Here is a 22106-nt window from a genome sequence, read left to right on the forward strand (position 1 = left end):
CAGCCAGCAACAGTACGCACAACTGCGTCTTATGCCCCTGCGAGCATCTCACACACGAGGTGGTCAGTAGCAAACCAGTGGGGGAAATACGTAACCGGTAGTTACATCTGGGTCGGGAGAGGAGCTGCTGGGAGAGCACCTATCTCCCCTAAGATGCGATTTTGACGGCACATGTATGCTGGCCTCACGGTAGTAGGCGCTAACTAGTGCACTCTAGTGAGTCTACTACCCATCCCCGGCGACAGATGATATGGCCCCGGCCGCCTTAGTGAGTACACATTACACAGCCGCCTCTGGTGCATCTCCTACACCGAAGGCCTGGACTGGATTTCCCTAACGAGGAATCGCTTACCTGCCATCTCCGTGAATCCGATCACAGCCCAGACCCCAGCGAGCTAAGCCTCACTGAGGTCCGCCGAAATCGACAGGGCATATAGCGGTACTGGTGTTTCGGCATCGGCCGAGGTAGATGGAGTCGCAGTACATGCGTCCTATTCGGCGCTTAGTACCACTCAACTCAAAAGTTCAAGACCACTGCATGCTGGGATCTTTAAAGCTGTAGCTGTTTGGTGCAATGGATCTCTCCAACTACATACCCCAAGGTAGATCTTGTGGACCCTATGGACGCTGACGAAGAAAACACATTTACTGGACGGGCAAATTCTAACACTTTCTATAGAATTGTATAATACATATTCCAAAACAGTAATTAATATGGACACATACAACACTCCGGGGTATGAATAAGTTATCTCTATGTGTACAGTTCATTGATTTTGTCTTTTACTAAGAAACAAAGACCTGCAAGATGCGTTTTCAAAGTTAATAGACAAATTATTTCATAAGAGCTCCTTCTAAGTATTCCAATAAAACAGATACCGAATAAGTAGCCTTTGTGTTTACAAAATAGCGTTTAAGCAAAAAGAGAGAGAAGCTTACTTAGTTTTTGGTAATCCTCCAACATAAAGCTCCATTTCCTGGTCTTTGTGTCTGTAAAAGAATAAATACTTTGTGTTTTTTTATTGGCAAATAATATTTCACTATCAATCCACTACACAAAACTCATACCTGTCTATATTTTGTCAGACTTCCAAAAGGAAAGTGATTTGCGGAAAAATGTGTCATTATGGCTTCGCCCCCACATTGAAGTTGTCACAGGAGTAGGACTATGATATAAAAGAAACGTGAAATGCTCTCTGCCCTTGGCATTGAGACGTCTCCACCGGGTTCTCCCAAAGACAATGTCCATATGTAGGCAAGTATGGCACAATCGCACATCAAACAAACCTATAGCTAAACCTAATGGCCTGATTCAGACTTGGAAATAGAGTGAGCTATCTCTCTCAACTGATCATCTTGGTGAAACCATGTTGCACTGCAGGTGGGGCAGATTTAAAATGTGCAGAGAGATTTAGATTTGGGAGGAGTGTTTCCAAACTGACATCTAAATTGTAGAGTAATAATAAAGCTGTGGAGTATTTGTGGGCTACATGCAAAAGTTGCCAGTATTTACCCCGCATGTAATTTTTTTTTATGTATATACACCACTTGCATTGCAATATGGTTTGTTCAGGTTCACAGTTGAGAGAAATATCTCACTCTATTCCCAACTCTGAATCAAGCCCTTAAGGTGCATACATACTGGGCGATTAAAGTGGACTACTGAACGATAACGATATCGTTATCGTTCAGTCGTCCACTTTATCGTCCACTTTTAACACCAAAACGATGAACGATAACGACGATGCGCGTTTCCGCAGGTCGTTCGTCATTATCGTTCATCGGGTAAACATGCAGGCCAACCTGGCGATATTGTATTGCTGCATGTTGAGGAATGGGGGAGAGAGCCCAGCCTGAACGATATCGTTAATGGTATCGTTCAGCGGGTGTGCTCAATGTTATGAACGACATTGAGCACACCCTGCTGGGGGACACACTAGACGATATCCCTCAGGGAGCATATCGTCTAGTGTGTACGCTTGTTTAGTTCACATTTCCTGTGTTTTACTTGTACTTTGCCTGATGAAATCAGCTAGCTATCCACGGGACAGCTAGGAGTATTAATAAGCGGGTGAACATCCCAGGTTCTGGCAGGAGCACGCTCAGTGTGCCCATCAGACTTTATGATGTGATTAAACTATTTCCCCCATTGGTTCTGAATGATCACGAGAATAGTGTGGCAAGATATTCAGGCCACTAATTTAAAGAATGCAGTGGGCATATCCAGGTACCAGAGAGTGAGGGACCAATGCAGAACCATAACTCATTTTCACAAGAGCAGTTTGAGTGTTTAATAATAGTACATTAGATTTAGACTTTTGCTCACACTACACTATTAAAGATCAACACCTCCTTCGCCCCCCCCCCATCAGAGAGGCAATTGTAATTTAAATATTGATGAAAAAAAAATGGTATTTCCTAAAACAATCACAAGTTTACACCCACCTATTGCCAAGCAAACGACACTACAGCGCATCATAACAATATGAGCCCAGAAATATACCAGTGTTTATTAGCCTAGGAAACTCACACTGTAGCCAACTAGCAGAAACAGGCGCACAGATTCACCGTTATCAGTGCCAGCATAAACGCTGAGCTCCCCAGGCTAATAAACATGAGAACACATATTGCGACCATAGCAGGCATGAGCCTACTGGTCTACGTGACTATACACAGCTTGAGCAAAAGCCCGGTAAATTTGGGGAACTCCTGAGCAGTTCTATGGGGCTCCGTAGCATCTAATCACACCAAATATGATAAACATGATAACTGGGCAACAATACTGTACCGGGGCTGTCCCCCCTCTCTCAGATCTCTGAACAAGCTTTGTGAAATTTAAGAAATCCCCCCCTCCCCCAAATAAAAAAAAAACAAAACTATTAAATAAAAAAAAAAATACAACGGGTGCCTCTGGTGAGAGACCCTTTTTAGTATTAGTTTTGTGTCCATACTGAATGACAGGTAACACTTTAGTACTGTTGTACAGACGGATACATAAGGATGCAGCTGCCATGTAAAACACAATAGGTGCACACAATTCACCTCTCCTTTCAGGTCATGTCCGAGTTACTTGGTACCTTCTCGAGAGAGAGTTTCTTTCTTTATGCACAGATTGCAAAATCCTCATTGGAAACAGACTCATACTCTCTTACTCTCATACATTATTTCTCAGCCCTGACAAGGCTTTTTAATGGACAAAACCATAATTCCCAAAGCTATTTAAGTCAGTACAACTCCTAGTGGGCATATATCACGGACAGGGATGGCAGGCAAACACTTCTGATGGTCTGGAAAGTAATATAGAGGCAATGATTAAATGTGCTGTAGGCTTTTTAATAACATAGCGTGTTCCCTTCTCAAACAATTGCTCATTTCTATGAGTACTCTGTACATGAATTGCAGGTGGTTTGTTGGTATTCCAAAATAGAAAAAAATATTTTCAAAATGTACATGATTGCCAGTAACAGGAAATCAGGTTCTTACCATAATTCCGAGAGTTCATCTGTTTAAAAAAACCAATGATCTCTGCATGATAGCCCACTTCCACTTCACATCGAGAACGTGAGATCAGTAAAGTCCTGCCCCTTAGAGTGGCATTTGGTCGCTGCCAGCTATTGCACATGGCAAGCAGAGTATTAATACTAGCACAACCACTGGAAGAGGGATGTGGTGTGGGGATCGTCACATCTTCCATCCCTTCTACGGGTTTAAGAAAGACATTCTGCAGGCGCTGGACTTCAGTCACTATAAAGAAAGAAACGGTGTTACTCCACAGCATATCATACAATATTGTGAGAGAGACAATGCACTCAACTCTGTCAAACACAGATTGATGATCAATGATTGAGCAACACAATGCAACAAAACTGCAATAATGCTGGCCGACTTTCAGCTTTAACGAATTAAGCAACGTCACAAAATACTGTCAATATTGCAGTCATCTTGTAATCGCACTTCCCCACGGTTCAATCGCAATCAGGAATGAGATTGTAGGAAGTTCCCACATGCAGCAATTTGTATGAAATTTTAGCTAAAACAACCAAATTGCCCATCTGGATTAATGTGAGCATGAGCAACTTAAATGACAGTAAGGCATAGACATGTATTGGAACCTGTTGTAAAGGACAATGGATCTGCATTGCCTTACCTTTGATTATACACAAGAACAGTTCTGTTTAATCAGAAATTGCTCACAGTATGCTTCTAAGTGCTGCCATATTTAAGCCTGTCAGGGAGGGATAGAGAGGGAAGGATACAGAGAGGGAAGGATAGAGAGAGATGGAGAAAGGGAGAGAGAGGGCAAGATCTCTCTATATTAATATATATATATATATATATATATATATATATATATATATATATATATATATATATATATATATATATATATATTAGGGGTGAGCGGGTTCGGATTTCTGAAATCCAAACCCCCCCGAGCCGAGTCCGATCCGAGTCAGGCTCGACTTTTCCCGCCTGACTCGGATTCTGAAATCGAGGCAAAACGTCATCTTCCCGCCTTCCGAGTCTCGCAGGTTTTGGATCCTATATAAGGTACCCGCGTCGGCGCCATTTTCTCACTCGGCTGTGGACAGTGAAGAGGGAGGGTGGGAGTTAGGGCTGGCTGGGCTGTGTAGTGTAGTGCAGAGTAGTGTTGTACTGTGCTGTGCTGCGCTGCTGTTGTCCACTACTTCAAAGTCCATAGGGGCTGGCTGTGTTGTGCTGTGCTGCTGTTGTTAATAGGGGCTGTGTCCACTACTTCAAAGTCCATAGGGGCTGGCTGGACTGTGTTGTGCAGTCAGTTGTCCATAGGGGCTGTGTCCACTCCAAAGTCCTGTGCAGTGTCCCAGTCCTAAAGGGGTGCTGTAGTGTTGTCCAGGGGGTGCTCTGTCCATCAGGGGTGCTCCCCCCAAGTGCTAAAAAAATAATATTTTTTTTGTGTTTGTGAATTGTGTGCGCAGTAGCCGCACGTGCATCAACAAAGTAGTGCCAAGCATGCGCCTGTGTCATAAGTAAAGGGCCGGCTGGCTTGACCGTTAAAGGGTGCTGTAACCCCCAAAGTACACTCCAGTCCAAACCAAAAAAAAAATGATTTTCTGTGTTTGTGAATTGTGTGCGCAGTAGCCGCACATGCATCAACAAAGTAGTGCCAAGCGTGCGCCTGTGTCATAAGTAAAGGGCCGGCTGGCTTGACCGTTAAAGGGTGCTGTAACCCCCAAAGTACACTCCAGTCCAAACCAAAAAAAAAATTATTTTCTGTGTTTGTGAATTGTGTGCGCAGTAGCCGCACGTGCATCAACAAAGTAGTGTCAAGCGTGCGCCTGTGTCATAAGTAAAGGGCCGGCTGGCTTGACCGTTAAAAGGTTGCTGTAACCCCCAAAGTACACTCCAAACCAAAAAAAATATATATTTTCTGTGTTTGTGACTTGTGTGCACTGTGGCTGCACGTGCATCAACAAAGGAGCAGCGCCAAGCGTGCGCCTGTGTCCCATAAGTAAAGAGCCGGCTGGCTCATTTCTTAAAGGGTGGTGCAACCCACAAAGTGCACTACTCTCCAGCAAAAGTAAAAAAATATTTTCTGTGTTTGTGTGCGCTTTAGCCGCACGTATATATCAATATAACATATATGGAGGACCAAACTTTCTCCGATAAAAATAAAATAGGGAAAGATCAAGAACCACTTCCTCCTAGTGCTATTGCTGCTGCTGGGAGTTGTTCATCATCCCAGAGAGGAAGTAGGAACATCACTACTTTTACTAAACAATTGACCCTCCAACAGTCCCTAGCGATGAGGATGAAGTACGACAACAGTCAGCCTGAAGCAAAACGTATAACTGAGGCCTTGACTGCTATGTTGGTGTTAGACGTGCGTCCGGTATCCACCATTAGTGCAGTGGGATTTAGACAATTGATGGAGGTAGTGTGTCCCCGGTTCCAAATCCCGTCTAGATTCCACCTGCATCCTCAAAGCAGCACCGACAAGCGTGCGCCTGTCTGTTAAAGGGTGGTGACACCCTCAAAGTGTGCTACACAAACAATAAAAATATTCTTCTTCTTTTTTCTGTCTTTGTGAATTGTGTGGGCTGTAGCCGCACCTGCATCCTTAAAGCAGCAGCGACAAGCGTGCGTCTGTCTGTTAAAGGGTGGTGACACCCTCAAAGTGTGCTACACAAACAATTAAAATATTGTTCTTTTTTTTTCGGTCTTTGTGAATTGTGTGGGCTGTAGCCGCACTTGCATCCTCAAAGCAGCAGCGACAAGCGTGCGTCTGTCTGTTAAAGGGTGGTGTAACCCTCAAAGTGCGCTCCACAAACAATAAAAATATTCTTTTTTTTTTTCTGTCTTTGTGAATTGTGTGGGCTGTAGCCACACTTGCATCCTCAAAGCAGCAGCGACAAGCGTGCGTCTGTCTGTTAAAGGGTGGTGTAACCCTCAAAGTGCGCTCCACAAACAATAAAAATATTCTTTTTTTTTTCTGTCTTTGTGAATTGTGTGGGCTGTAGCCGCACTTGCATCCTCAAAGCAGCAGCGACAAGCGTGCGTCTGTCTGTTAAAGGATTACATCGGTGACAGCATCCAAGTAGGCATGTCAGACAGTCCGTACCTGTACTGGCAGGAAAAAGAAGCAATTTGGAGGTCCCTGTACAAACTGGCTCTATTTTACCTGAGTTGCCCCCCCTCCAGTGTGTACTCCGAAAGAGTGTTTAGTGCAGCCGGGAACCTTGTCAGCGAAAGGCGTAGGAGGTTGCTTCCACAAAATGTGGAGAAGATGATGTTCATAAAATGAATTATCAACTCTTCCAGGGAGACCAGCCTCCAGAACGTACAGAGGGACCTGTGGTTCCAGCAAGGACGAATTAATACTCTGTGAGGATGAGGATGTACACACTGAAGAGGGTGAGGAATCGGTGGATGAGGAGGATGAGGATGACATCTTGCCTCCGTAGAGCCAGTTTGTGCAGGGACAGATTAATTGCCAGCTTGTTTTGTGGGGGCCCAAACGAACCAATCATTTCAGCCACAGTTGTGTGGCAGACCCTGGCGCTGAAAAGATTGGTTTGTTAAAGTGTGCATGTCCTGTTTATACAACATAAGGGTGGGTTGGAGGGCCCAAGGACAATTCCATCTTGCACCTCTTTTTTTTCTTTGCATTATGTACAGTTTGGGGCCTAGTTTTTCAAACTGCCATCCTGTCTGCCACTGCAGTTTCACGCCTAGATGGGTCACGTGTTTGTGCCACCCACTCGTGTCGCTTAGCATAGTCATCCAGCTACCTCAGTGCAACCTTTTGGACATAAAAACACTATTGTGAGGTGTGAGGTGTTCAGAATAGACTGGAAATGAGTGGAAATTAAGGTTATTGAGGTTAGTAATAGCATAGGAGCAGAAAAACCTACAAATTCTGTGATTTTAGCTGTTTTTATGCTTTTTTTCAAAAAAATACAGATCCAAAACACGGAAGGGTGGTTTTGGCAAAACCAATCCAGATCCAAAACACGAAGAAAGATCCAGATCAAAAACACGAAAAGTGGCCGGTGCACACCCCTAATATATATATATATATATATATATATATATATATATATATATATATATATATATATATATATATATATATATATTTTTATTTTTTTTATTTTTCAGCAAGAACAAGCAGGAACTCAGTTCCTGAACCTCTCATTAACCATGATGTAATCTTTTGGGCCAAAATATATTTCCGTAAGTTTATATTTCAAAGTCCCTTTTGAGTGCCTTATTTTCAGAATACTATTGTATGATATATATGGGAGACTCAACCTGTACCAGCCAACTCCCTACTCTCATGTATTAGGAACTGAAAAGGGAGGGGCTAAAACAACATATAGCCAATCCGTGAATTGCAATTATATGAGGCTCCTATGATACTAGTGCAAGGAAATTGTCATGTTAAATAAACCTCTAAATCAAAGTTCATATATGAAACTTGTTTCATTTTAGTTCTCATTTAATTCTACTAAAGGGCGCACCTTTGGGCTGATTCAGAGTTGGAAGCAAAACAGAAAAAGCAAATAACTTTGTAACTGGAACAAGCCATGCTGGAATGCAAGGGGTGCAAATACATTTACTATATTTGCATACAGAGTGAATACTGGCTGGTTTTGCATGTAGCCCACAAATGATGGTCAGCCTTATTTTTATACTTCAACTGCAGCTCCTTGTATTTTTGTGTTTTATATATTCAGGTTGTCCTAATTATTTCTGCACCCCCACGTCCACTTACTTAGAGTTGTGTAATCTTCCAGGCTGAAATTCCACATTTTGGTCATGGGATCTAGAAACACAACAAGACATACATTGTCAGCCATAAACTTAGACTACAGGAAATCAATATTAAAGGCTTCTTCAAGTCTTCTAAATCTCAGTTTGTACAGTTGTAGCTCTGTGACGAAAATTATTTGCTGTGGTCTAAAGCGAAGTCTCTAAGCCAATAGTGATTAGACTGTAGAGTGTATTTTACAGCAGGAAAGTCATTCGATAACTTCAACATGACGCAGTGTGAAAAGGAAACACAGTTCAGCTGCTTAGAACACAACTATGTGCAATAGTATTACTATATGTCCCTTTCATAAATATAATTTTGCTTTTGTATTTGTCAATGGGAATTATTTTGATGGGCGAATAATGTTTATTATAGCGCTGTATGTATTTTCTATGCAAGTGTGACTACATCTGCTGGCACAGCTCCATTCAGTAGACTGCCATTATTTTTGTCTCATAATTCAGAGCATCCTCCTCACTGTACCAGACACAGCAATTTAGCAAAACTGTGCATCTAATTATGATAATTTAATTGTTTCTATAAACATTTGTGTTCTTACCTGGTTAAATCCTTTTCTTCGATATCCATAGGGGAAACAGGCTTTAGACAGTGGGGGTATAGGCTGGAGTAGGAGTCTGGGCACCAACCAGTTAATCATTTCTCCCAGCAGCCTAGGCTGTTTCTCCCTATACCCCGCCCCCAGGCAGGCCAGTTAAGTTAGCAAGTCCAAGGCAGGAGCGAGGAAAAGGAGAAGGCAGACCGGCGCGCACATACACACACAGGTCCACACACCCAGAAGAGACCGTCAGGGGAACCGGAAGATCAAAAATCCCGCAACCCAGGTGCGTCAGATGTGGGTACCCTGTGTGTCCCCTATGGATATAGAAGAAAATGTTTTAACCAGGTAAGAACATAAATCTCCTTTTCTTCTTCACTTCATAGAGGACACAGGCTTTAGAGAGTGGGACGTCCCAAAGCTATCCCCCCTAAGGGAGGGGACGCTCCTGACATGCACTGAGAACCCTTCGCCCGAAAGCCCCATCAGCGAAGGTGTCAAATGAACACAAATTGAGAAATGTATGGGCTGAGGACCATGTGGCCGCCTTACAAAGCTGCTCCACAGAGGTACTATTTCAAGCTGCCCAAGAATTACCCACTGACCTGGTGTAATGAGCTGTCACCATGGCCGGAGCAGGAAGGTCCGCAACAGGGTAAACGTGGAGGATGGTCAAACTGAACCATCTGGCCAAAGTGGTTGGGTAGTACCCTTACACTACCCCCTAACCCTCCTCCCTGCAGGCTAACCCTAACCCTTGCCTAACCCTCCCCCCAGTGCCTAACCCTAAATCTAACCCCAATACTTACCCGCCAGGATCGCACCTCATAATGCTGCTCCGGGTTGGAGGGGAATGGGCAGGAATGGGATGAGGGACTGTGGGTGGGGGCTGAGGGTGTGTAGGTGCTCAACTGGCTGTGGGTGGGAGTGTTGGTTGACCCTTTCAAGGGGCTCCTTACCGTGCGGTTCTTGACCAGCACGTATTCCCTGCTGGAGTATTGGTGTGTGATTGCCAGGGGGGGGTGGGGTAAGTGAGATCAGTGAACAAAGTCTTGAATAAGGCAGCGGCCTGCACGGTGGATCTGCAAAGTTCTTGTGTAGCGTGGAGCTGCGGCAAAACCGGTTGCTGTGGTGTGATGAAAACCCGCAGCGTGGGGGAAGTCTGCACTTTCCTAGGCCCGAAGGTTGCCTACAGCTGATGGTGCCGATGGCTGGCCTGTGGATGGCATAAGACCTTCCCCTCCGTGTTCAGTGCGGTAGAGTTGTCCGCTGCCTGCTGTGCACTTGCGGACCAGGACGGAGAGAGGTGCCGTAGACCGATGTTGTTCACGGTTTGCTGGGCTGATGCACAGCCTGGTAGGAGCCTGGACGGGGGTGTGGGTCTCCGCGTGTAGAGCCGTATAGGTGGTGTGGCCGACGGGTGAGGGGTTGGGGAGGGCTGTAGCCTGGATGGGGGTGTGGGTGAGCAGGTATTGGTGTGTGGCAGTGACTGTGTTGTATGTGTAATGTTCGTGGGCGGTTACGTAACTGGAAACGGGGGGGGGGGGGTTGTTTGACGTGGGGAGGGGAGCGGTATTGTGTGTGAGGGGTGTGTCCGTGTCAGGGCATGCGGTCTGTGTGTAAGAGGTCGGGAGGGGTGGCTGAGGTGTAGGTGAACTGGTCGTTGTAAAGGGATTGATGCGGGGTGGTTGGTGTGAGGTGTACGGGCGATCATGATTTGCAGGCCGTGGATGGCCTGTGATTGGTGCAGAGGGGGGTGGTTGGTGTGAGGAGTGAGGGGGGCTGTATATCTAGGGCGTGGATGGATGAACGTGTCGGGATGGAGGCGGTGTTGGTGGACAGAGGTAGTGTCGGGCGGAAAGAGTTGTCTGTGCATGTGTAGGCTGGAGCTGGATCTGAGTGGTAGGTTTGGTGTGTAAAGTAGAGATGTGTTATGTGGGGTGTAGGGGGGTGGGTGTGCGTGCTGTTCAGGTCAATATTGATGAGGATGTTTCAGTTGTTATGGTTAGGTGCAGGGACCAACTCAGGATTGTGTATAAAGGGGCGTAGGGTGGTGTGTGCAAGGGAAGGTGCTTAGTGATGACCTGTACAATGTATACCCGATATGGCAGTGTGCAGTGAGCAACGTAACTGCACGTTACGGTGTGGTTCAGGGAACAACCTAGGGTTGCGTACACTGTGGTGTAGGGTGGTGTGTGTAAGGGAAGGTGCTTTGTAACGGCCTGTGCGTTGTACGTACCTGATATGTACCAGTTTTCCATGTACACCAGTGAATGTCCACAGAATCCAAAAACTCAAAGGGTGATGATTGAAAAGCCCGAAGAACCAAAGACAAGTTCCATGGAGCCGCCGGAGAAACAAACGGAGTCTGAACGTGGAGGACACACTGTAGCAAAGGCTGTATAACAGGCATCAGAGCAATCTGTCTCTGGAAGAGGACAGAAAGTGCGGAAATCTGACAAGAAAAAAAATAAGAGGCGGAGGCCCAATTCCAGACCCGCCTGCAGACAGGAGAAGACTCATGAAATTCAAAATGATCTGGGGTTAAAACCCCAGGCTGAACACCAGGCGAAGTCTGGTGATAAATTCTCGCAGAGGAAGGTTTACGGGCATTCAGTTTGGTACAGATTACTAATCTGGAGAACCCCTTAAGCTCTCAGGATGGATATCTCAAGAGCCACCACATCTCGGCCAGATCCAGATGGAAGCACAGGCCCCGAGACAGAAGATCCGGCAGCAGAGGAAGACGCAGCAGAACGTTGGTGGAGAGGAAAAAAAGATCTGAGTACCAAGCTCACCACGGCCAATCAGGAGCTACCAAGATCACAGTGTTGCCTTCCAACATCAAGTTGCAGAAAGCTGTCCACCAGAAGGGCCCCTGGTTCCCTGGTGCGAGAGCAGTACCTCGGCAGCTAGTGGTTGTGCCAAGACGCCATCAAGTCGTTATCCGGCAAGCCCCAGCAAAGAACCAGGGGCTGAAAGGCATCTGGATGAACCGCATACTCACCCGAGTGAACATCCTGACGGCTGAAGAAGACTGCTTTCCAACTGTGGACCCTGGGATTAGAGCCGCTGACAGAGCCGGAAGATGACACTCCGCCAAGTCGAGAATGCGACTCACCTCCTTTATGGCACCGCAACTGAGTGCGCCGTCCTAATGGTTTATGTAGGCGACGGCTGTCACATTGTCGGACTGCACCAGGACCAGACGACGCTGGAGTAGCGGTAGAGCTAGGCAAAGAGCTCTGAAGACCACTCTGAGTTCCAGAATGTTGATCGGTAGCCGGCCCTTTGGAGCCATCCACCAACCCTGAAAGGTCCATTGACAGGTTACTGCCCCCCACCCGCGAAGACTTCAGTCAGTGGTGAGAAGGACCCAGTCCTGAGTCCAAAAGGGATGACCCTTGTCCAAGTGGGTCCCTTGGAGTCACCACAACAGGGAGTGCCGGACCTCCCAAGAGAGGATGATCGTTTAAGTCTTGAGCTGCTGATGTGACTTGTTCCACTGGGACAAAACTTACATCTAAAGAGGCAGGAGTGAAACTGGGCATAGTCCACCAAAGTGAAAACATGACAGCCCAGATTCTGCATGCAAGAGTGTATTGATACTCGGTGGTGACTTAAGAACTTGCAAATCTTGGCCTGTAAGATTGTCCGCCGGGAGAAAGACCTGTTGAACTTTGTAATCTAACAAGGCCCCCAGATGGAACATCTCCTGCGATGGAGTAAAGTAGGATTTCTTCCAATTGATGATCCATCCGTGGGACTGGAAAAGATCTATAGTGACATGGATGTGCTCCTTGAGGTCATCAGTTGACCAGGTGAGGAAGTAAGTCGTCCAGATAAGGTGGAATCCTGATACTATGTGGTGCAAATGAGCCACCATGACCGCCACGACTTTTGTAAAGACACAAGGAGCCGTGGAAAGACCAAATGGCAATGTCCGAAATTGGAAATGTTCCTCCCGGACGTTAAACCTGAGGATAAGCTGGTGACTGAGATGGATAAGAATAAATAGGCTTCCTGGATGTTCAAGGAGGCCATGAAATTCCTTGTTGGAGGTCTTCAGGTTGAGGATTGGCCGAAATGAACAATTCGGCTACTGAACCAAGAAGAGGTTAGCATAAAAACTTGGGTCTCTGAGACATGGGAACTGAAACAATTACTTTGGAGGCCAGCAGGGAGTGAATGGAATTCCGCAGTGCTTCCGCTTTGCCTCGATCCACTGAAAAGCACATGGAAAAAATGGTTCGGAGGCCATTCCCAAAAGGTTAGGGCGCAGCCCAGGGAGACAACACCACGCTCTCATGCGTCCAATGTGGTCGCCATCCAGGTCACAGAGAACAGCATAAGTTGGCCACCCACATTTAGATAACCCAGGTGGAGGACCGCTCCATCATGCGGCAGGTGTGTCAGTGGACTTGGTGGCAGGGCGAATGTTAGATATGGGCTGTTTACCTCAAGACTTGGAACTCTTGGAATAATTAATCCTGGAACCTTAAGAAAGGCTGGCCATAGGCTTTTCCTTGTGCAAAAAATAGACATTCATAACCTAGGAGCTGTCACAGAAGGGAGGAAGGTCGTCTTGGACACCGCCACTGTGGCCACGTTCTTGTCCAAATCTGGACCAAAGAGAATGTGCCCTGAATAAGGAAGAGCCTCCTGGGCTTTCTTAGAGTCTGTGGGCCTGATTCAGAGCCGGACGCTGTGACCAGAGCGCTCGCTCTGAATCAGGGCCCTCCTCCATTAAAATGGAGCGTCCTCCTGGACGCTCGTATAGCTGTCGGTCACCACCCACAGCATATACGGGCGTCCAAAAAGATGGTCGCGATGGTCTTGACCATCGCGACCATCGGACTTGCGACGGAGACCCTGCGGTAGGGTCTCCCTGCCACAAGCCCTGGAGTGATTTTGGCTCTATCAGAGCCAAAATCACTCCCACTGACAACACTAGTGATGTCAGTGGGGCCGGCTTCAGACGGTAGGCGTTCCCATGGGAACGCCTCCGTCTGGCAGGCACGCCCCCGGCACGCCCACCAAAGGTGGCGTGCTGTCAGTCACCATCGACAGCACGCCCCCTTTGGTGCGAGACCCGGAGCTACAGCTTGGCTGTCGCAGTCCGGGTCTCGCGCATGCGCACGACGGAGGTCCCTCCGTCTTGCACATGCGCAGTGGGAAACATTGACCCACTTGCGAGCGTACTGCCGCTTGCGAGTGGGTCTGAATGACCCCCTGTGTCAGCACACCAGGAACAGCCAGAGAGTTTGTCTAGCAGACACGGAGGGTGCTGACACCTTGGAGGTTAGGGAACCAATTTCTATTGCTGCCTCTCCGAGAGAAGAGGCAGAAATAGTCTATTGCTGCCTCTAAGAGATGATGTGCTCCACTAAAGACAATAACTCGTTCCTATTGGTACCCTAGCTGAGGCCATCTTCAAGGGCATTTGCCCAACCCCTAATGGCCTTAGCCACCCAAGCAGACGCTAGGGCTGGTTGTGCAGTGGTACCTACATGAGAATAAATCCCCTTGATGGAAGATTCCAGCTTCCTATTTGTCAGATCCTTAAGACATGGCGTATTAGGAATAGGAAGGGTAGTGATCTTGACTAAGCAGACAATGTGAGCATCCAGAGGATAATATGAGGCAATGCGCTTAAAAACCTGGAAGCACCTATTAGGGTGAGCCCATGCTTCCACTAGAAGGTCCTCTAGCTGTGCAGAAGAAGGAAATTCTGCCGAAACAGTCTTCTGACGCTTGAACACCGGAGTGCTAGCCTTAGGGGACTGCTCTACATCCTTGATGCGGAAGACAGCTTTAACCGCCTTTGTCAGGGCTACTACATCTATCCTCCAGGATAGAAGAGGTCTACACATCTGAAGTATTGGACATATTGTCCTTGTGGACTGGGGTAATCTCAGAGTGTCCGGACAGGGGTGCAAAACGTTCTCGCCTGGAGGTTCTGCAGTTAGAAGCTCGTTCTCTGTCCAGCATCTGTTGGAAAGATAATGACACCTGTGCTAACCCTTGCAATGACTGAGAAGGGCCTGCCTTCATGGCGATTCTATGGCAGTCGGCTATAAAGTACCCCGTGATAGTACAGCTGGGACCTTGTAGAGATACTAGCAGGGGGAGTGGGCCCGGTGGTTGCAAGTTTATTAACTACAAAATTACCCATGAGGGAGAGGTAGCCCAAGTCGGTTCCTGGCTGGAAGTCATGACCGACGGACCCTTTTGCTGCGAAACAACTGACACAGAGCCCATCATGGTCCGGAGCCTGAGGAGAAAATACTGTGGTACAAGTCCAGCAGTTATGCAACACAGGAGCACCCCATCCCTGGATGCCTTGCCCTTGAAAGACATAGTACAGCAATCCAGGGTAGTCCCCACACACAAAGCTAAAAGTAAACTTTACAGTGCAATAAAGGATAGTGCAATGAATGTGACCTCACAATAAGTGGGGCTGTTTAGAACGGGGTATTAACTAAACCTCACATCAATGAACACTCTGAGCTATCAGCACAGAAAAATGACAGACAGAACAGACTAAAGTCAGAAGAAGGATTGAATCAGAAAACAGGAGACACAAAAAGTACTCCCAAACATGATTACATGCACACAAAAACATTCAATGCAGGAAAGAATGGGCAGTAAATGCTCAACAATTCAAGCCCCACTTAGCAGGAAGGAGCTTTCAGTATAACTTGACTGCTGAGGAGGAGGTATACATGGAGACAAGGAGTCCGTGCAACTCTCCGGAGACTGGGTGAAGCAGGCACTGTGGAAAACGGCCACACAGCGCCTATGAGAGAAGAGAAGGGAAACCCTGTGGCAGGAAGCCTACTATGAGGAGATGCAACAAGGAGTGGGAAAGGAGCCGACGGGCAGAGCCTACCTCCCCCTTCAAACATGACACTCCAGGGCAATGGTCGCCTATGTAGGAGATCCCCATTGCCTGCTGCCTTGGTGAGCTAGCAGAGGTAAAAGGCATCCTGTAAATGCCCTGTCATCACAGCCTGTCATTCCCAAACGCTACAATGCGGCTCCCTGCAAGCTGCTCTTACCTGTCCCAATGCGGTTTCTGGCTGCGACTCCCTGGTGTGCTGCTGAGGGCCTGGCCCAAGACGCTGACCCACTCGCCAGCGCTGCGGCCGCCGGTGCAGGAGGTTGGTGGAGCGGCAGTGCAGGCATCCTGTAAGACACCTAGAGCTGCCCACTCTTAAAAAATAAAAGATATGGCTGCTTAAAAGCAGCCCACTGAAACAGTGCTTGCTCCTGCTGGCACTAAACTAAAACTGGCATACCTGGGGCTAGAGACAGGATATAGGGAACAAGCAGCCAGGCTGCTGGGAGATAAAAATTAACTATTTTGTGTCTGGACTTCTGCTCCAGCCTATACCCACTGTCTAAAGTCTGTGTCCCTTATGGAGTGAGAAAGAAAAATCAACTATGTGAACATCAGCATTGCGTGGGATTCTGAATCAGGCATAGTAAGTGCTCTATTGAGAAAAGTTATGGATTAAGTCCTCCAACCTGCGATGTCAGCCCCATTTGTTACATGGAGGGGAGAGTATTAACAGATTGCCCGACGCTCTCTTCTCTGTTCTCACAATAGACCAGTTTCCTGGGAGCCACATTCGCTAGACTGGTACACAGACTTCTTGGCCCAGTCTTGGTTTTCCACCTCCACAATTCCTCTTTCCTGGGTCCTAAGCTAAGTTACATTATGCCCACTATGCCAATATATAAATGGGATGTAGTCAGGAAGCCGAAGGTCGAAATGCCGAACGGCGGCTTCCAGACAGCGAAAGCTCAGCATGGGACGAATGATAGACGTCTCAATATCATTAGCCACACGCCGAAATCCCGACGCCCAGCATACCGAACGCAGGTAAGCCGGGCATCGGGAGCTCTTAGCCGCGTGGGAGGGATGGTTAGGTTTAGGGACTCCCGGGGGGACTTAGGGTTAGATACCCCCCGGGAGGGTTAGGGACCATCGGGGGGAGGTTAGGGTTAGACACCCCCACTCACCACTACCATGGAGTCATAGCTGACTGTGGGCCTGGCTTGGTTTGCAGGTGCTAATACGCACGCAATTGACCGATTGATGTGTTCTGTGCATGCATCGCAGTGCGCGAGCTAGCCACTGTGATCAGGACTGCGATCGCAGAGGGTACGCAGACCCATCGCAGAGTGATTGACAGGAAGTGCCGTTTGCGGGTGGTGACTTTAGTCGGGCGAATGCAGGCGTGCCAGTGCGTTCACACGTTGTTATCCACTGCAATGCCATCCACAGTGTGAGGTTTCATTGCGTGCGTGGCTGTTGAGTAAAGTCAGGGCTTGCGCAAGTGTGCGTATGGGTTCGATGGTACGCGACTGTACCGATGGTTTAGCTATTCTGCTAAGCATTACGATATTCATATGGTACAGTTGGCATCCTTTGTCCATTGAGCCACACTACTGTAATACTCTCCTGTCTCTGGGTAATTAGTGTGACAATCACATTAAATAACAACATTTAAGAAAACCTTAATTTATAATAATTTATTCACTCAGTGAGATCTGCAGTATGATAAATAAAAACTCATGTGGCGTACTTACCATAGTTTTTGCTGGGTATAGTTTTGAACAAGGAGATGATTTCCGCGTTGTATCCTACTTCAACTCGGAAACGGTTCTCTGTGTGTTTAACACACCTCCCTTTTGTGGCAGATGTAATTCTCTTGGGGGGTGCTGCATCCAAGGCAACCCCACTACCCAACTTCTCTCTCCCTTCCATCACTGTCATGTTATAAGTAGGCACAGTGGGTTTAATTTCATTCTTCTGAGCAGCAAGTCTCTCTGCTCTCCTAGCTAATGCTTTCTGTCTATTCTCTTCAATCTTTCTTTTCTGCTCCTCTGTAACACAGGCTGACATCTTCCCGGATTAGCCCTGACCGCAATTACCTGTCACAAACTGGAAGACAAGAGGTCTCAGCACTCGTGCACACAGCTAAAATGAGGTGTTATGTGCTATTAATTTTAGGATGTGGAAAACAAAATCAATTAACAGGATTTTACCCTCGTGGGACACTTGTATACCTCATTTCCAAGAACAACATTCACTTGAGGTTACAGATTTCGTTTTTATATAGAAAGAATTGGTGTACCGCACATAAACAGCTCGTAACGTGAATAACATTCAATAAACAATATGTCAGATCTCTTATGTAGAGCATATGGAGGATAAATGGGTCAACATTGCGACAGCAGTACAAAGAGGGAACTTCAAAACAGTTTTAAAGGAACATGTACGGTTATACCACCAGGTATAAGGATGTATTATGTAAAAACCTGCACAGTAGAACGTTATGGGTTGTGTGATATAAGTTCTGTGTTCCAGTACTTGGGATGCAAAGCTGTTCGATAATTATTATTATCGTTTATTTATATGGCGCCACAAGTGTTACGCAGCGCCTTACAAAGTACATAAACAAATAGATTGATTTACAGTGACTTACAGTACAGTACAATACAATACATTACAGGACATGGATAATGTACATTGCTACATTCGCGACCATAACACCCAGATAAGCAACAATGCAAAGCAACCAAGTGTTAGGTGCCCTGGTACAGAGTAAGGAGAAGCACAAGAGGGTAGAGGGCCCTGCTCATAGGAGCTTACATTCTAAGGGGGAGGGACAGACAAACAGGGGTGAGACAGATAGGGTAGGCAGGGAGGAAGGAGTATATAGCAGCAAGTTAGGATGAGAGCTGGAAGGCTTTGATGAAATAGTGGGTCTTGAGAACCCGTTTGAAGGATTGAAGAGAGGTGGAGAGTCTGATGGGAAGCGGGAGAGAGTTCCAAAGGTTGGGAGCAGCGCGGGCAAAATCTTGGAGGCGGGAGTGGGAGGAAGTAATCAATTGGCATGAGAGGCGGCGTGCATTTGTTGAACGAAGAGGGCAGACAGGAGAGTGAAGGGAGATGAGATCAAAGATGTAAATGGGAGAGGAAAGGCTGAGGGCTTTGTAATACCCCTTTTACACCAACCGAATAACCCGGGTTATTGCCGGGTCGATGCTCTGTGTGAACGGCTCCCAGAAAAATTTCCCGGGTTGATTTACCCGGGAATCTTACTCGGGTTGAGAGAAGGGTTGAACACGGGTTGTTCCCGTGTCATGCGGCAGTGTGAACGTGTGCTACCCTGCTTATTTGACCCGGCTAGCTCTGAAAGATGCTGACTGGAGCTTCTGTGGCACTGGCAGATGATGTCATTTGTCAGTGCCCTGCAGAGAGATGCACATGAAGCCATCGCTTGCCTGCCTAACCTCCTGCACCACAGCAGCCTGACCAGCAGCCACAAAAGCAGGCAGGCACACAGCCTGCCATAGCCAGAACTGCAGCCTGCACCACAGCCTGACCAGCAGCCACATACGCAGGCTGATACACAGCCTGCCACAGCCTGAACAGCAGCCTGTAGCAATGCTGTAAGCAGTCCCCACCCCTCTCTTTTGTTGCCTTTTGTGACCATCTTTGTCAGACCTTAAAACAGACCATTTTTAATGAATTCTATAGAGAAAAGGAGGGATTACCCGGGTTCAGTGTGAACGGGGCAAACCCGGGAATAACCCGGGTCAAGTTGCAGTGTAAACGGGGTCTGAAGCCGAGTTCGACCCGGGATTGACCAGTGTTCAAATTCCAGGGTCGGACCCGGGATTTTGGTGTAAAAGGGGTATAAGTGAGTGTGAGAACCTCAAATTGGGTTCTAAAAGGGAAGGGGAGCCAGTGGAGAGCTTGTAGGAGAAGGGAGGCAGATGTAGACCGTTTTGAGAGGAAGATGAGCCGAGCAGCAGCATTGAGGACAGACTGGAGAGGGGAGAGAAGGGATTTGGGGAGGCCAGCAATTTTCTGGAAAGGTCACTTTAATATTTCACATGCTTCTTACACTTGCATTCACAAATGTACATAAAATGTCAGGAAATTGTTAAAACTAAATAGACTTGAGATAAGAGGAGACATGTTATATTATGCTATGAATATCAGACTAGCCATCTGTAAGGTAAGAGGAAGGCATAGAATAATAATAATTTCATCGACATTTGTGTGAAGTACAGAAAATGCTCACCCAGATGACAACACTGCCCACAAAGTTATTAGAGGAAGGGGCAAGTGTAGTTTCACTGGGATACAAGGACAAAAAAAGGACAAAATATATTACACCGGAGGTAGAGGCTGCAGTCACAACCTACTAACTTCCTCATTTTTTGCAGAGGAATAACCTGCATATGTACAGTACGTACAGATGTGTCCACATATATCTATCCTCCGTGCACTACGAGTCGCGCTACACATAACACGGGAGCTCTGTGTGACTAGGTAGCGCTGAGAGTCTTTTAATGCAACTTTTTATCTTCAAATGTGTCTAAAGGTGCCCATCCACTAGCCAATTACACTGTACGATTGCACGATTACGACATCGTACTTGTGCAATCACTCAGTAATTGGCCGCAAAGCGTGCATCCAAATGTCGGAATCGACCAGCGCACTCCCGCTGGTGGTTTCCGACATCAATCATCGGCCGAACATGCAGGCCAATCTGCCGATAACGACAGATTGGCCTTGTTCGGGGATGATTGATCAATTGTTCAGTGTAGGCACTGCACCACCAAGGGGCACGTCGGTACGATTACGAAGTGGTAATGGTACCATCTTTCCCTGATCTACTAGTAGATGGGCACCTTTAGTCACACAGCAATGCGAATATGTAGCACAAGCCGCTTCTGCTGATTACAATTATATGCAGCATGCCCATGTTCTCTGTGCGTCTGCGGGTGTTTCTGCATGCAAAACGCTACGTTACAGTGTTATAGCTGCTGAAACTGTAACGTAGCATTTCGTAAGCAGATACACCCTCAGTCATTCACAAAATATAGGCATGCTGCATATCATTTTAACCAGCAGAAGCTCCTTGTGCTAACATTTTGCACCGTTGTGCGAATAAGACATTTTAAAGGGAAAAAGTCATATAAAAAGATGCTCAGCGCTACCAAGTCATCCGACAGCATGGCGCAACTAGAAGGGCTGTTTAACGTGCAAGGAGGCTAGATGTATGAGGACTGATCTGTACATATTATGTATGTTGAGGGTACATTATAAAGTATAGTTTACATGAATTAAACAGAGAGATGTGTCCCTCGATTATAAACAGTATATAAGGATCATTATTCCCCCCATGTTATACACATTATAAAGCACAGTGTTCATTCTACCACCCTGCACATGTCACAACCCATGAAGTTCCTCTTTCCTGCCTGGGGTGTCACTCTCTGCTCTGGTGCTTCTAGCTGCTTCAACAAACTGCTGAGATACAGACCAGAGTAGAGAGCGACATCCCAGGCAGGAAAGAAGAACTGCACGTGCTGTGACAGGTGTAGGGTGCTAGAATGAACACTATTTATACAGGGATCATTATTATCCCAGGTTACATAAATCATACAGGGATGTCGGTGTGCCCCCAGGTTATATACATTATACAGGGATGGGTATTACTCCTAAATTATACAAGGATAGTTATTCATTCAAATTATATACATTATACAGGGATGGGTATTCCCCCAAGTTATATACATTATATAAGGGTCGGTATTCCTCCAAGTAATATACATTATACAGGGATGAGTATCCTTTCAGGTTATTGGGACATAGGGCCTGATTCAGACCCACTCGCGAGCGGCTGTCCGCTCGCAAGTGGGTCGATGTTATGCACTGAGCATGCGCACGACGGAGGGAGCTCCGTCGTGCGCATGCTCCAGACGCGACGAGCGAAGGAAAGTCCTTCGCTCGTTGTGTCCGATCAAAGGGGGCGTGCTGTCAATGTTGATTGACAGCACGCCCCCTTTGGTGGGCGTGCCGGGGGCGTGCCTCCCTGACGGGGGCGTTCCCACGGGAACGCCTCCCGTCAGAAGCCGGCCCACTGACATCACTAGTGATGTCAGTGGGAGTGATTTTGGCTCTGATAGAGCCAAAATCACTCCGGAGCTTGCGGTTGAAAACCTCAACCGCAGGCTCCGGCTCGCAATTTCGATGGTCGCGATGGTCTCGACCATCGCGGCCATCACAAAGCACGCTCGTATAGCCTGTGGGTGGTGACCCACAGCTATACGAGCGTCCAGGAGGACGCTCCATGAAAATGGAGCCCGGCCCTCATTCAGAGCGTACGGCTCTGAATGAGGGCCATAGTCAGCATCCCGGCAGACGGTCAAAATACTGATGCC

At 47.1% G+C, this 22106-nt stretch overlaps 1 protein-coding gene across 2 annotated transcripts in view; it reads right to left on the minus strand.

Annotated features, from left to right (window-relative positions):
* SMARCAL1 (SNF2 related chromatin remodeling annealing helicase 1) overlaps positions 1–22106 on the minus strand; it is a 106312-nt gene that overhangs the window by 78435 nt on the left and 5771 nt on the right. For both annotated transcript variants that reach the window (XM_088455778.1, XM_088455779.1), the window contains exons 2-5: positions 17451–17805; positions 8258–8308; positions 3484–3744; positions 940–990 (exon numbers count right to left, since the gene is read on the minus strand). In XM_088455778.1, the coding sequence (XP_088311904.1) occupies positions 940–990; positions 3484–3744; positions 8258–8308; positions 17451–17766 (679 nt within the window). In that variant the 5' untranslated portion in view covers positions 17767–17805. The remainder of the gene's footprint in view (positions 1–939; positions 991–3483; positions 3745–8257; positions 8309–17450; positions 17806–22106) is intronic.

The sequence above is a fragment of the Taudactylus pleione genome, unplaced genomic scaffold, assembly GCF_031769625.1.
Source record: "Taudactylus pleione unplaced genomic scaffold, aTauple2 ptg000671l, whole genome shotgun sequence".
NCBI classification, from domain to species: domain Eukaryota; kingdom Metazoa; phylum Chordata; class Amphibia; order Anura; family Myobatrachidae; genus Taudactylus; species Taudactylus pleione.